This window comes from Aspergillus steynii (assembly GCF_002849105.1).
Source record: "Aspergillus steynii IBT 23096 chromosome Unknown P170scaffold_3, whole genome shotgun sequence".
Classification (NCBI taxonomy): Eukaryota; Fungi; Ascomycota; class Eurotiomycetes; order Eurotiales; family Aspergillaceae; genus Aspergillus; species Aspergillus steynii.
The window spans coordinates 3,645,357-3,662,514 of record NW_020194400.1 but is presented as its reverse complement, the minus strand read 5'-3'; the positions used below and the strand labels follow the sequence as shown (position 1 = coordinate 3,662,514).

The window sequence follows — 17,158 nt, the reverse complement described above, 5'->3', positions numbered from 1 at the left end:
TTATTGGATTTGGACGGCAAAGACAAGGAGCGAGTCGGGCAGATCAAAGAGGGGTAAATGAGGAGTGCAGGGAATTCGTGCAGATGGTATGACCCCGAGGGATTAATCTCAAGACAGAAAATTAAAAAAAAATAAAGAAAAAGAAAATCCAATATCGAGAGAGGGAGGAAGAGGGGGGGAGCCAGTGCAGAGGGAGGGATCCGGAGTTTCTTTTATATGGAAATCGGCGGGCATCATAGGGAACCGGCAGTCAGCCCAGACCCTATTTTTATTTTCTCCTTTATCCGGCCAGGATCAGAGTCCGAGGCCGTTCCTGAAAGACCCATGTCATCTTGATGTGCAAACACCCCACCCGTGCAGTTCCAGGCCTGGAGGCTGAGGAGCATCATCCGGGATATGGAATTATCAATCAGATTGGCAGATCAGCTCGACCACATTCCAACGGAGGACGCCCCTTGCGAGTCAGTTCCAAGGGGTTAGGGCGCATTTCTGCATAGCGGACGAGGTCATTCTCGCCCAAGCCCCTCTGAGGTCGATGGTTGATCCAACCACAAGAGAACCTTCGGCCACGGCGGGTGGAGAAAATTCCCGGTCGTGACGTCGTGTTTGTCTGGTTTGTCGGTTTGTTTAGTTTGTCTGTTTGTTTGGTTGGCGGGGTTTGTCTGGTTTGTCTGGTTGGTGGGGTTTGTCTGGTTTGACGGACCCACTGCACCCCACATGATCTGAGCTGACTCATCCTCGGCTTCTCTTTTCTTCTCTCTACAATCATCACAATCATCCGCATCTCTCAACAATGCCGTTGGTCTCCAGGCACCTTCATTATCAAAACCCAACAAAAGCCGTTGAAAAATGGTGGCCAACGCTGGTAATCAACGGGTCTTCCCGTGTCACTGCCAGCCCCTAAAACAATGGACAAACAAAGAGTCGGCCGGCTGGTTACAAAGACCCCGTGGATTCAGCTCTGTATACTTCCCGGTGATCCCCAGGATTTGCACAATATCTTTAGACTCAAAGAATGCTCAACTATATAAGACCTAGTCTTCCCTGTCTTGAACTGGGATGCCATTTTTCTTTCGCAGTCATAGAATGCATACAGTTTACCCACTTGATCTCTTTTACTACCTTACTTCACAGCCCAATTTTATCTTCAGCCTACGTCACTACCACTAACTAGAATCTTTCAGAGCCTCCGCTTTTTCAAAAACAAGTGAGCCATGTGGTCCTTTGGCCGCCGCAAGGGCGCTTCACGCAAACCCTCGCCAAAGCCGGCCCCTCGTTCAACTTCAAAGGGAAAGAATGTAGACAAGCACAAGACGTCGACATCGCCTCCAGACAATGAGGACAACTCTCCAGCGCCTGATTCACCTCTTGATCTATCTCCTCCTTTGAGCGATTTGGGCCCTATTCAAGATTCTCAAATTCTCAGTTCAAGTTCAAGCCAGACATCAGTCGATGAGTCTAGTACACCCCCGACGCCTCAGCTGGAAGCGTTTGCGGAAGACGCGGCAAAGGACAATCCCAACCCAAGCCCTAGTCCTGGCCCTAATCCTGGCCCTGATCCTGGCCCTGATCCTGGCCCGAGCACTACCGCCCCCCTGCAAGAACCAAATGCAATGTCCGAGGATCCGGAGGAACTCGTGCAACAACTCCTAGCTAGTTTACTGGATCCCATGGAGGAAGAGCTCGGCCGACTCGACCGACATCTCGACCAGCAAGCACTTGCGCATTCCTTCATGCGAGCGACCAAGTATCTCGAGCAGAAGCTCCCCTCCAAGGCACGAGAGTGGGTCAAACACGCCGAGGAGATCAGCAACCGACTCCAGGACACGGACAACCAGGCCCGATGCATGTACTGGTTCGGCCGCATTGACTGGTTCGAAGGCCGCCAGAACGACGCATGGTGGCACTTCAAGAAAGCTTCCTTGCTGCTACCCCGCGGCTCGGACGAGATGCGCAACATCCCGACGTACCTGCAGTGGCTGAAGCTTGGCCCGGGCATGGACAGGCGACGGGCGCGGCTGTCCCGGCAAGGGTTCCGTCCTCCTCACGAGAGCGAGCCGGCTCCCGTGAGTCGGAAGAAAGCGCAGGGCTCGGCGCTGCCGTTTACCGCCGTGTCGTACAACCGGTACTCCCACCCGGGGCTGAAGCGCAAACGCGAGAACATGGAGCCCGACGTGGCCGTCGCGCTGGACCTGCCTGATACCCACGGCAGGAGGCGAGACCGCAGCCGAGCCGTCATGACGTTCGAGTCGGATCGCCATATCCACCCCGGGGAAGAGGTGGAGGTGGATCCCCGTCGACTTCCACACCTGGTCTACGACTTCAGCTGGAAGAGACCCCAGGAACGTCAGCTTAAACCGCCGTTCAATACCTTTGAGTTCTCCAGGAATCCGAAGAAGAGCCGAGCCAGTCGATTCCGGAGCCATAAGATCTTCGCGAAGCAGCCGTGGGAGAAATCAGGCTCCAGGAGGACTACGAGGAACAGGACTGGCGGTAAGACTGATTTCACGATGGAGACGCTCACAGACGAACTGAACTCAACTCCGTATCAGGGCTTGCGGTACGATTATCGAAGGAGGCGTTAGTCGTCTTCGTATCTTCGTCATTGTCTTCGTTGTCATCGTCTTCATTAGGATGCAGGATCTTAATTATTTGACATTTCCTTTTTGACCGCATATCCTGGTCTTTGTCTTTGGTAGTTCTTCCTAGGCTTTTTGGTTAAAATGGCTAGCCGATGATGTGGACTGATCATCATTGTGGGCTTTTATATTAACCTGAAATTCAACAATTCATTCAAGAATTCATTTAAATCCAACATAACCTATTTTCACTGATTCAGCTTGGTTTAGACCTCGAATTAGCAGAATAAAAACCATGTATTATATGAGACTAAAGCTCTTGCTCCGAAAGTCATATAGAATCATAAATGATGCAGGCACTATCGCTTTCCCTCCTCTAGGTATCATATAATCACGCTTTCATAAATTACCCCTTCAACAACCCCGGGCAAATCAGATCGTAATATCCCCAATTGACAAACCCCAAATCCAACTGGCAACACCCATGCCGCCCACACTCATGATGGCAGTCATGAGGACGTTGACCGCATTGTTGTCAAGGATATCCCATCCGCTCTCGACACGACGACTTTCATGTCGCGAGCCAGCATCGTTGACGTCGGTTGTTTCAGCAGCCTCGGCCTCGGATTTCCGTTGGCGCGTGTTCTGCGTTTCTGTCGAGGCGGGCACGGCGGTTGAAGTAGAGGTACCAGCCACTCCGCTGGGCGTGATAAGAACCTAAGTAGAGACGCCATGTCAGCGATTTATACTCCCCCCCCTCCTTCTGATTCAATACAAAAACAGTAGGGCAAGATAAAGCATACCTTCTTTCCGCCCGTTCCCTCAACAACCTTCCCCGTCCTTTTATCAACTACACTGGCTTGCAGAATCCCGCCTAGGAAGCTATCCAGCAGACTGCCCAGAGTACCCCACGCCGTGAAGCCGAGGATCCACTGGGCCCTCGGGATCAGATTCAATGTGTCATTGCCCGACGAACAGAAAGGAATCAGCCATGCGGATGTGGCCGCAACGATGACCGCTCCCAAAGCACCAGCCAGGAGACCCGTTCCCGTCACGCCGCCGTTTGTACCGGGAGGGACGACACGGAGAGTCGGAGAGGTGATCAGGCGCGGCTTCGACTTGGAGAGGATTCCGAGTTCGGACGAGAAGGTGTCGGCGGCTACGGCGACGTAGTTACTGTTTATGGAAGAGGATGGTTAGTTTAGCTGGTATGAAGGTTTTGTGTGTTTGTGGGTGTGAGGGAAGGGGAACAACATACGATACGATCCCAACCATGAGTAGATCCGAGGCATGGCCACCGTTCGAGAAGCATCCGGCATCGAGTCCGGAGACGGCGAGAGCACGAGTATGGAAGAGGATGAGCACAGATGCCACGATAGAGTTCGCAAGCACCTGAATATGAGTACGTTGGCCTTCGCCGCCATGGGAGCCGGACGCAGAGAGCGTGAGACTTTCTTTGACGTCATGTTTTACCTTGTCGCATAGTCAGTAATCGATGTCCAGGGGCCACGGGGATGGCTCATGCCATGACCAAGCGGAGAACACACTTTCGTCACCCTCATCCCTGACAGATAGAACACTCCCAACAAGGCGAACGGAGCTGACCAGGGGTGAAGGGCATGAGCGCTGGCGGTTAGGCCTGCAGCGACAAGACCAAGCGGGGTCAGTGATTTTCGTGACCAGGCACGATATAGAAGGGCAAAAATGCCCGGAATAGCGATGAATGGCTTCATCGTCACGGTATTGTATTCTGCTGCTCGGGGGATCGAAGACCCTTGGGAGAGGAGAAATAGCAAATAAATACGATGAAGCTGGACTCAGCTGACGGTCGGGCGGTAGCAACTAGCCGGCAGAGTCTGTTTGGGACTAGCGCATATCGACTTACCGCCAACGCTAGACCGATTGCCAAAACCTCGCTCTCGCCAGAAGGCAGGGGAAGCGGCCGATGGCTCTATTATTGACACTGGCGGTCGCAGAAATGATGTTAACTTTAAAGTAAACAGATATTCGGATGCCTTGTATGTTTGTGTCCAGCTCTCCAAATTCTTATCTAGTTTATAGATATTTCGATGCTACGAAGGGTCTGTAAGTACTGGAGCCCATACAATTTCTGTTATTCTCTGTTGCAGTTCGGGTAGTGGAATGATCGATTAGCCAAATCATCACCTTGCTCAAAATCACACAATTTGACATGTTATGAAATAAAGTCATAAATTAACAATTTTTTATTGATTTAACCTCTAAGAAAACAATATAAATAGCCCTAAAGATTGTTTTAATTAAGATATAGAATATAAGTAGAATAACAAGCGAAATTGTCACTCTTTTATAGCTAATAAAATCATTTGTTTCAAAATAAAGCATTTTATTAAATTAGTCATTTTCTGTAGTAAAATAAAATCCTCCCGAATTTCTGCCACAGTTATAAGCCCAGTTATATTTAGAAATTAAGTGATTTTATTATTATTATTGTTAAACTGTCACCGGCGCTTATCTCAGCGCGGAACACGGAACAACCGGACTGCCAGAGGTCCGCAGGGTTGCTGAGGTATTTGGGAACTGATTCCTGTGAAACCCTTTATTAAAAGGGACCACCTGCTTAATTCTTAAGAGATCAAGTAATTAATTTTATTTATTTTATATCTGTTTCTTAATTTTTTATATCTCTTAGTATATAATAGGCAGTCTGCAGGTATATCGCAGGTATCTTAAACTCCTTAGTATATTTATTTAAGAGAATTAAGTACCCGGAATAAAACCTTTATAACTATTTTTTTTAGTTTTAATTACTTTATCCCTGTTTTACTATTATTATATTTATATATAAATAATTTTATAATAAATAAAAATATTATATTTATTAAATATCTTTAAATAATCTTTTTTTTACTTTAAAGGAAGTAATTTAATCCTTTATATTAAATAATAATTTTTTTTATCTAAATACTTAAAGATTATTATTCTAAATAATTCTCTAATTATTAAAAGGCTAGTAATTAGCCTATAGTTCTTTTATTAGTATAAATAATTTTTAATATATTAGTAATACTAATAAAGACCCTAGGAAAAAGTAAAAAAAAAAACATTTTAAATTTAAAAAATTAGAGATTTTTAAAAGTAAGGACCTGTATTAATATTTAATTTTTATTTAAAATTTAAAATATTATTTTAAAAATCAATCCTACTTTTTCTTTAAAGAAGAAATAAAAGTCTTATATATAAAAATATATTTATTAAAATTTCTTTAAAATTTATAATATTTAATATATTTTAGGAATCTCTAGAAAGTAATATTTAAAAATTTTAAAATTTTTTTAATAAAATTAATAAAAAATAAAAAAAACTAGAGACAGATCTATATTTATAATTTTATTTAATTAAAATAAGGCCTTAATTAATCTATTTAAGTTATATTAAGTAAATATATTTTTTTTATAAAGCTTATATAAAAAAATATTAATTAGTTTTTTATTAATCATTTTTTTAAAATACTATAGTTAAATTTATAGAAAAATATTAAGCAGGCCCCTAAATTATTAACTAATAAAAGATTAAAGAATTTTATTAAAATAGATATCTTAGTAGAATAATACAAGTAACTAGTAAAATAAGATAAAAAGTCTTACTTAATACTATAGTTATATAGTAGATTATTTTTTAGAGGTAAATATTCCTTTTAAAAAGGAAACTTTTAAAATAGTTTTTTTACTTCTTAAAGCAGCCTTCTAACTTTTCGGGGTGATAGTATACTATATATGAAGTATAAGTATTCTAAAAAAAACAGCTATTTTAAGTGGCAGACTTTTAAAAAAAAAAGAAAATATTTAAATAAAAATAAATAGTATTTTATTTAAAAAAAAAAGTATTATTCCTAAAATTATTATTTTTAGGGGAATAAAAGACTATTTATAAATATAATCTTTAATAAAATAAGATTTTTAATAATAAAAAAAAAGGTAGTTTTTTTTTAGTAAAAAAGCGTGTCTTTAATTTTTAATATAATTAAATCTAATATTTTATTATAATTCCCTCCTCTCCGCGCAGATATTTAATTATATATAAAAGGAAAATAAACTACCGTGAATATATTATTAGATATAAGAGTAGATAATAATTTTATATTATATTATTAGCTAAAAAGATAAGATTTTTAATTTAATATTAATTAGATATTAGCCTTTATCTGCTTTATCAGGAATTAGATAATATTTTAATATAGAATACTATAGAAAGATATAAAGATTTTTAATTTAAATAATAATATATATAACTATACTATATAATTTTATATTATTAATATAATAAATTATAATATAATATTTAATAGAAGTTAGATAGGTCTTATAGACTTTAATTTTAGTATTATTATAAAAATCTAGTAGTATTATAATAAATTACCTATGGTTAGCTTGGTATTTTATTATTAATTTAAATAATATTACTATACTAGAGAATTAAAGATATTATTTAAGATAATTATATTAGACTAGGAAACTCTTAATCTTTTTAAGTAATATATCTAGTTTAAGAAAATATTCTCCAAGTAAAAAATAGTATCTATATTAATAAAATTAACAGAATATATTATTCTGTTAAAGCTAGATATAAAGTCTTTATATAAACTTTTATATAATATATTCTATATTAAGTTAAAGATGCTACAAGACTATCTAAATAAAATAATTAAAAAAGGATAAATTTAGCCTTTTAATAAATTTATTATAACTCTTATTTTTTATATTAAGAAACCTAATAATAGCCTGTGATTATACATAAACTACCGGGGGTTAAATAAGATTATAATTAAAAATTATTATTTACTCCCGCGGATTAATAAAATTATAAATTAGTTAAAAAACACTAAGGTTTTTACAAAGCTGGATCTATATAACACTTATTATTAAATATATATCTACTAAGGAGATAAATAGAAAATAGCCTTGTAAACTTATTATAAATAATATAAATATATAATAATATTATTCAGACTATATAATGCTCCCTCTATATTCTAGGCTTATATAAATAAGATATTATAAAAAATCCTTAATAATTATTATACTACTTATTTTAATTATATTTTAATTTTTTTAAAAATAAAAAAAGAATATATCTAGTATATTAATAAGATACTAAAATATCTGGAATATTATAATTTTTTTATAAAAATATTAAAATATATATTTTATATAAAAAAGATTTACTTTTTAGGCTTTATTATTAGCTAAGAAAAGATTTAATTAAATCTTTTTTAATTAAACATAATTATATAGTAGCCAGAGCTATAATTAATTTATAATATTTAATCATTTTTAGGCTTTACTAGATTCTTCAGAAGATTTATTTATTAATATATAATAATTATTATTTTTTTTATTAACTTGTTAAAGAAATTAAAAATAAGAGAATAATTTTAAATAATATTTAAAGAGTATACTACTTTTAAGGAGTTAAAAAAGATATTTATAAAACTACTAGTACTAGAATATTTTAATCCTAAACAGTAATATTTTATAATTATAAATATTTTAGATTATATAATAACTAGTATTCTCTTATAATTTATAAATAAACTATAAGAATCTTATAGGTAAGAGATCTGGAGACTAATTATTTTTTATTTAAGAAAGCTTAAAAATACTAAATAATAATAGAAAGTATATAATTAAAAACTATTAATAATTATTAAGTATTTTAAGATATAATAGTACTATTTTATAGGCGGACTATAAGTAATCTATATATAAACTAATTATATAAATCTTAAATATTTTTTTATAATAAAGACTTTAAATATAAGGTAAGCCTGATAAACTAAGCTACTTATAGTTTATAACTTTATAATTAAATATAAGCCTAATTATAAAAACCTTATAAATATATTATTAAAATAATAAGATTACTAGCTGAGTATTAAAAAAGAATAAGATATTAAAATATTATTAATATTTTAAAGAAAACTATAATTAAAAAACCCTTAAAGATTATTTTTATAAAATAAGATAAATTTTAAAAAATTATCTTAAAAAATAAAAAAAAATCTAGAATTTTTATTTTTAAAAAATAATATTAAAATTAAAATTAATAATATTTATATTCTAGATTATACTATACTGCGTAGAAGCTAAGTTAATACTTAAATTAGTTTATAAAAAGATTAGACTAATAAATAAGTAAATAATAATTATTTATAAGAACACTAATTTAATATATAAATAGATTTATAAATAGATTAGACTAGTAAATAAATAAAAAATAATAATATTTTATAAATAAGCCTGATTAGCGCGCAAAATAATTATAAAAAAACTAAATATAGATCTAATACTAAAGGCCTTAAAGTTTTAATATAGTAAGTATAACTTAAGAATACTTTTATATAATATATAACTAATCTATAATATTTATTTAGTTAAATTATTTCTCCGGAAGTATAAAGCCTTAATAAAAAAAGCCTTATATAATATAAAAATATTTTATATATACCTTTAGATGCTATACTATAGTAGAAGCTATTATATATTTATTATAATAATTTTTTTATAAGATATTTTAAATAAAATAAAATACTAAACTTTATTTACCAGTATTTTTAATAAAATCTTATACTAAAAGATATAGTAGATTATATTACCAGCTATACTATTTATTAATATAATAAGGCCCTATATTATTATAGGTATAGATAGTTAAATCCCTTACTAATCCTAGAAAGACTATAATAATTAATAATATTTAATTTTATTATAAGCTTACTACTAGTAAATTATAAGGATTCTGTCTGTAATATAATCTTAGTTTTAATAAATAGATTTACTAAAATAGCATAATATATCCTGGTATAAGATATTATTAATTCTAAATAATTAGCTAATATTTTTATAAAAGAGATTATTTATAAATATAAAATACTAAAAAAATTAATTAGTAATAAGGGATTACTATTTATAAATAAATATTAAAATAAATTCTGTTAGATTCTTTAAGTTAAATATTAAATAAGTATAGTATTTTATTCCTAGACTAATGGTTAAACAGAATAATAAAATTAAACTATAAAAATATATTTATATTACTATATAAACTTTTAGTAAAACAACTAGGTAAATTAATTATTATTTATAAAATTTATTTATAATAATTTAACTTATATTTTCTTAGGTATATCTCTAAACCAGATATTAATAAACTATACCCCTGTAATATCTTAACTATCTAACTATAAGATAAAAATATAATATAAATTAATTAAGTAGCAGCAGGAACATATAGATAGCCTTTAAAAAAAATTAAAAAAATATTTTTAGCAAATAATTAAAATATAAAAAGAATATTATAATTATTATTATAAACTAGTAATATTCTAGGTTAATAACAAAGTTTTATTTAGTAAAAAGAATTTATTAATATAGAGGCTATCTAAAAAATTAAATAATAAATATATTAGATTATTTAAAGTTATAAAACCTATTAAAAAATAAGCTTACTAATTATATCTATCTAAATTATAAAAATAAACTTATCTAATCTTTTATATTTCTTTTTTAAAACTATAGACCTAGCAGACTAATAATAAAATATTTATAATCTAAGAACCTATTAAGATTAATAGCTAAAATAAGTAAGAGATAAAAAAGATTATTATTATTAAAATTAATAAAGAAAAAATTAATATCTTATTAAATAGTCTAAGTTCCCTAATTATAAGAATATATAAAAATCTATAAATAATTTAGTAAATACTTTAGAGGCCCTGGATATATATAAAAATTTAAAATTTTATTATTTTTCTTAAAAATAAAAATAATATTTTTTTATAAGATTTTTTATTTTTTTAATAAGAAATAAATCTTTAATAATCCACCTACAAGATAATAATATATATTTTTTTATTTTATAAGATTAGAAGTTTTAATAATATACTAGAGACTATAAATTAATAATAAGATATAAGAAAAAATAATCTAAAGACCTGTTTTTATTTAATATAAAAAAATTTTTTTTATTTTTATTAGACTTTATCTAATACTTTATTATTTTTAATTATAAGTATTATTTTCTTTTATATTAGGTTAAAATAGGACAGACCCAGTATTTTTTATTATAATTATATAAGGTAAAATATATTATAATTTAAGGATTAATATATTTAAAGTATTTTATTTTTAGTATTTTAGTAATAGTACTTAAAAAACTCTATAATTATAATAAATTATTTATATATTTTTAATAAGCTCTTACTTCCGCGGATAGTTTATATTTTATTTATTTTTTTTATAAAAAAATAGGAACAGGCTTATAAGAATATTTTACAACTATATAATATTTATATATTTTAATAATATATAATTAAATATATATTATCTATAGTTTTAATCCTAGTACTTTTATATATTAAAAATATTAGATTAAAATAAATATGGCTTTGGGGGGCTCTGGGATAAAATAAAATAATAATATAAAATAGCTCTAATCTTTAAGAGAGACTAGAAAAAATTAAAAAAATAAATAATAATTAATTAAAAAAAAATTTTATCTAAAATTTTAATAATATTCTCCTAGATATCTTATATAAAACTAAAAATATTATTCTTTAATAATAAAAAAAATATATTAAAATATTTTAGATCCCTGTTAAAAAAAATAATAGAATAATTATTTTTAAAAAAATAAAATAAAAATAATATAAGATTTAAAAAAAAAGGCCTTATATCTTCTAAGGTTTTTATACCCTGGTTATTTTTATTATAATATAAAATTAAAAATATATAAGATTTACTTTTTTATTTAAATATTTTTTTTTTATAAAATCAGATATATTAGTAAAAATTACAGCCTATAAAAAAATTAGTATTTTATTTATTTTTTTATATAAAATAATAATATATTAAAGTTAGTAACCTCTCAGGCTCAGAAAATAATTTATTTTTAAAGATAGTATTAGGGCACAGGCTAGTAAGTCCTTATTAATAATAAGATTTTTATTAATAATAATCTAGATAATAATAGCCTTAGTAGCACAGCAGACATCTCTGGCGCGCTATAAAAGATCTTATATAAGTAAAAGATCTTTTTAACTAGGAGAAAAGTTATTTTATTAATTTTAATAATATTTTTATAAATTAATTACTTAGTAGTAATAATTTTATTTTTTTTATAAAAATAATAATTAACTAGTTTAATAATATTTTTTAACTTTTTAAGGCCTTATATAAAATTAGAATTAGGCTTATATTAATCTAACTTGTATATTATAAGGTTCTTACTAGAATTTTAAAAAAGGAAAACTTATAAAAATAAAAGTAAAACTTTTTTTAAAAAAAAATAAAATAAATATACTTCTGTTTTATTAGGGCTATAATAGTATTAAATAATAAAGAAAATAAGAAAACTAGTTAAAAGATTAATCTTTATATAAATTAATATAAAATCTATTATTAAAATAATATAAAACCTTATAATTAACCTTTTTTAATATAGGGAATAATCGCGAGAATTTAAAAAAAAATATTTGATTTTATTAAATTTATCTGTATTATTTATATTTACAGGGAGTATTAAATAGCCTTAAATATTTATAAAGTATTTAATTATTATAATTTTTATATAATAAATTAATTCTCTATTAAATATTAAAATTATAATAGTTATAAATAAATTATAAAGATAATTTTAAGTATAAAATAGTTTTATTTTATACAGAAATACTAAAGCAGTAGCACAAAATATTATACTAAGTATTTAAAGATAGCTGCTTTATTAAAAAAAATATATTTATTATTAGTACTTATCTTAGTATAAAATATAAAATAACTAGATTACCAGAGGTCTATAGGATTACCAAGATATTTAAGAACTAATTCTCGCGAAACCCTTTATTAAAAAAGACCACCTGTTTAATCCCTAAGAGATTAAATAATTAATTCTATTTATTCTATATTTATTTTTTAACTTTTTGTCAGATGGGGTAGGTAGGTCACGTGGGTTGAATAGAAATTTCAAATGGCTAGATAGAATAAGGAAAATCAATCAGTCAGATGAAGTAAACAGTTCACCTGGACCACCTAGATCTGAAATAGATAGACCAGAGGTCCTACCATTCGCTATGTATATAGATAAGTGAAATTAATTAAATAAATAAATAAAATTTAATTAAATAAATTAAGTGGGTAAATCAACTTAATAAAAAGAATAAATCAATACAGGTCATTGACTATATATTTATAGATAATTAAATCAGGGCTAATTTAATCTGGCCCTAAGCAAATATTACAAACATAAAATCATCAGATCCTTCTAGGCCTTCACCTGTAAGTTATATTATTAATCTAAACCTTTAAGATCAACCTTATAAATTATTATTAAATTAATATTTAATTATTTAAATAATTAAATGATCAAGATTTTATAATTAGAATAATTAAAATAATTAAAATTTAATATATAAATCATAATAAAATCATTTAAATAATATCAGAATAACCAGGATAGCAATATTTATTTTATAGCTTATTATTAATTGGGGTCATCTAACATCACCTGATTTATCAGAATCACCTGATTTAGCTTTATAACCGAAATTTACTACAACTTTATTCTCACTTTATTGAACTCTCACTTCCACCACCAAATTGTATGGGAGAAGTGAGGTGAAACTGAGCTCAATGTGAGCGGAAAATAAAAAAAGAAAAATTTCTAAAGAATTTCCTATTTTAGACTAGCTTACCTTCCTAATTAGGAAATCACCGATTGCTAGAATCCTATGGAAGTTAGAAAATATAATTCGATAAATTTCCTATTTAGGAAATTAAAAGTTGATTTACCCACTTAATTTATTTAATTAAATTTCATTCATTCATTCAATCAATTTCACCTATTTACATATATAGCGAATAGTAGGACCTCTGGTCTATTATCAGATCTAGGTAGTCCAGATAAACTGTTTACTTCATCTGACTGATTAATTTTCCTTATTCTATCTAGCTATTTGAAATTTCTATTCAACCCACGTGACCTACCTACCCCATCTGACACTTATAAAATAAATAAGCGAGATATTCTAGACCCTTTATATTAATTATCTGAATAAAACTATTAACTACAGTGGTTAAAATAAACTTTTAATTTCTTAAATAAGAAATTTATTAAATTATATTTTCTAACTTCTATAAGATTCTAGTAATTAATAATTTTTTAATTAGGAAGATAAGCTAGTCTAAAATAAGAATTTCTTCAGAAATTTTTTTTTTATTTTCTGCTTATATTAAGCTCAGTTTTACCTTACTTCTCCTATACAATTTAGTGGTAGAAGTAAGAGTTTAATAAAATAAGAATAAAATTATAATAAATTTCAGTTATAAGGCTAAATCAGGTGATTCTGATAAATCAGATAATATCAAATAACTTTAATTAACATACCCCTTCAGTTTTAAATCAATAAAAGTATTAATTAAAACTATAAATATTAAATAATTAATTATTTAATAAGATATTTAATATTAACTATATTTAATTTTTTAATAAATTTCATATATTCCTGCTTAGTCAGGCGTTTGGTAAGGCCGTCTGTAATTATTTAATTAGTAGAGACCTATTTTAATTTAATAGATTTCTTCTTGATTTCTTACTTAAGCTAGTAATTACTAATATCCATATATTTTAATTTAGTTTTATAAATTAAATTAGGCTTAGTAAGCAGGTTAATTATTTAATAATTATTATAATAAATATATAGTTTTTCTTCAGAGTTAAACTCTATGATAATAAATAAGTATTTCTACTATAAAAAATATTTACTAATTATAATTAAGGCTAATAATTCTGCTTCAGTAATAAATAAAATAATTATTTTTTATTTTCTAGCTGATTAATCAATAGGTCTGCTAAATAAATAATATATAAAGCCTTTAAATAACTTTCTTTATAATAAATCTATATAAGCTGCATCACTAGCTATTTTAAAAATTAGTAATAATTTTAATTAATTTATTAACTCAAGACCATATTAAATTAAATTAAATTAGATTTTATAAATAAATAAAATCAGGTAATTTATTATATTTATATAGTTCGAATAAGGTTTGGCCATATGTTTTGTAAGGATTTTATAACTTTTTATAATATCTAGCCTAGAAATAACTACAGAGTATAAAACTAAGCTAATTTTTTTTAATAATCCACGTGATAGGGCTTAGTAAGTAATTACCCTATAGATTCGCTTAAATTACCAGATAATAAAAGTATTTTAAATAAATTCTGATTAGCTAATTCAAAGCAGTAAGTAACTTTTTTAATATAATCTGCTTAATTAAGCTAAATTATTTAATTTTACTAGTTTTAAATAACCTTTATATTTAGGAATTAATAAATTTCACCTAAATCCTTTAAATTATATATTAAAAATAATTAATTTTTCAATTCGTTAATTTTCGATTAATGATTTTAATTATATAATAAAATAATATTATCCATATAAATCATTAAAATTATATAATCATTTATAAATAGGCAGGGATCTTCAGGCACTAATTTTAGGCCTAATTTTTACAGAGTATTCCCTATTTCGTGTTATTATAGTAATAGGGATCAGCATAGTTTATATAAAGCTCATTTTAGCTTAAAAACCTTATTTTATTGACCAATTCCAGGAGGCAGTAAAATATAAATTAATTTATTTAATTTACTATTTAGAAATATATTTACTGCATCCTATTAGGCTATTTTAAGATTAAAAATAATAATTAGGGCTATAATAATCTTAAATATTCACGTGGCTAAGATAATAGCCCTAGAATTAAAATTATTAATTGGTTAAAGGTCTCCGCAAATATATATTCTTGTTTTAAATTTTAATAATTAATCTTGATTAATAAATTTATATTTTTATATTTATTTTAATAGTAGGATCTTTTAAATTAAATTATCTGTTTTAAAAATGGCTTTTTAGATATTCATTTTAGTTAACTAATTATATTCAATTTTGTATATATTTAGCTATTTATTATAAAAGAGCAAATTTATTATTTTATTTTAATTAGTTGGCTTAATAGGCAAATTATTTTAATATAATTTATTATTGCTAATTTAAGCTAATATAAAATTTCGAGATATTTTTAAAGGTTCTAGATTAGGTGATTTTGACCTATTTCTTTTTAGGGATAATAATTCATAAAAATTATTAATAATAATTTCGGGTGATTAAGAATACAGGATAGGAGGTTAATCTCTTAAAATTTTATTACTTTAAGTATTTAATTAAATTAAATTATTTTAATTATTTTAATTATTTAATTTAATCATTTAATTTTTATATTCAGATTCATAGTAAATAAGATTATATTTACTAAGTAGTTCTGATTTACCTTATTCAGGTTTAGAATAAATATTATTAATAATTTTAGTTTTAATAAACCCTAATTCAGTAGTTTTAGGTAAATTAATTAAAATTAAAAAAATTAAATTATTAATTTCTTCAAGACTAAGCAGTTCGGGATTTTCTAACCTAATTAGGTCTAGTTTAAATATTTAAATATTTTATTTATTTTTATAGATCTTTATTTCATCAAAGATATAATTACGTGCTAAAATAATCTTATTTTAACCGGGTATCTATATTCTTTATATATTTAAAGTAACATACCCTATCAGGTAGCCAATCAGAGCTCTTGGTTTAAGCTTACTAAGCTTAAGGATATTTAAAATCTTTATATAAGCTTAGTAACTATATTATTTTAGGGTAGAGAGATTTGGCAGTAATATTATATATAATAAAAGTTAATTAAGATGTTTGAATAAGGTTTTATACAGGGTACTTTAGTAAATAAATAGGGGTGCGATTTAATATATATATTACTATATTTAATAATTCTGGCTATAAATATGGCAGTAATTTTAAATTAATAAATAAAATTTATATTTTTTATATAATTAAAGCACCTGAACGCTCTATAAATAGATTTTATTTAGATTATTTAATCAGGCTAGTGCTGCAAATCACCCCTTTAGATCTCGCGTAATTATAAAAATAAGCTAGATTTCTATTTTAATCTAAATAAAATTATTTAATAATTATATAATATTAATATTTAATAAATTAAATTATTTTAATAATTAAATTACTCACATAATCTTTTAATAAAATTACTTTAGTTATATAAAATTTTAAATAAAAGTAATATATATAGCTAATATATTGTTTTTGGTAGATTCCCTGATTTAAGTAAATAAGGTCCTAATAAATAGTTTTAAATAGTTTAGTCCTTAATTAAATCAGAATTTAAGAAATTTAATATTTTAAAATTAATAATTAATAAATCGGGTAATGATCTTTAATTTTAGTTAATTTATTATTAATTTTTACTCTGTTAACTACTAAATTAAGGTGTTTTAGGGCTTTAGAGCTCGGGTACCCTAATCTTAAATATTATAATTTAACTATTTTATAAGAGATAACTAATTTATTTAAATTTTTTGCTAAATAGGCCTCTAATTTATTTACTTCAGTATTTAGTAGTAAATTCTATAATAAATTTAGATAATAAATATAATTATCTTCAGAAGTTAATTCAGGTAATTATTAA

General features: G+C 27.5%; 2 protein-coding genes across 2 annotated transcripts; one reads left to right on the top strand and one right to left on the bottom strand.

The window, feature by feature from the left end:
- The first annotated feature begins 1,126 nt into the window (after positions 1-1,126).
- Positions 1,127-2,728, top strand: P170DRAFT_493291 (uncharacterized protein). Its single transcript, XM_024854043.1, has one exon. It carries the CDS (start codon positions 1,215-1,217, stop codon positions 2,583-2,585), a length of 1,371 nt encoding a protein of 456 aa, XP_024706378.1. The 5' UTR covers positions 1,127-1,214; the 3' UTR covers positions 2,586-2,728.
- A 123-nt stretch (positions 2,729-2,851) lies between these two features.
- On the bottom strand, positions 2,852-4,318 carry P170DRAFT_436147 (DUF92 domain-containing protein). Its single transcript, XM_024849096.1, has 4 exons — positions 4,127-4,318; positions 3,838-4,052; positions 3,383-3,755; positions 2,852-3,296 (listed from the first exon to the last, which is right to left on the bottom strand). Exons 1-4 carry the CDS (start codon positions 4,310-4,312, stop codon positions 3,012-3,014), a joined length of 1,059 nt encoding a protein of 352 aa, XP_024706377.1. The 5' UTR covers positions 4,313-4,318; the 3' UTR covers positions 2,852-3,011.
- Positions 4,319-17,158: the final 12,840 nt, after the last annotated feature.

Coding starts and splice junctions, on each gene's coding strand:
- P170DRAFT_493291 (XM_024854043.1), top strand. CDS start 1,215: ATGTGGTCCTTTGGCCGCCGCAAGGGCGCTTCACGCAAACCCTCGCCA.
- P170DRAFT_436147 (XM_024849096.1), bottom strand. CDS start 4,312: ATGAAGCCATTCATCGCTATTCCGGGCATTTTTGCCCTTCTATATCGT. Junction 4,053..4,126: donor CAGGGATGAGGGTGACGAAA/GTGTGTTCTCCG, acceptor CTATGCGACAAG/GTAAAACATGACGTCAAAGA. Junction 3,756..3,837: donor CTCATGGTTGGGATCGTATC/GTATGTTGTTCC, acceptor TTCCATAAACAG/TAACTACGTCGCCGTAGCCG.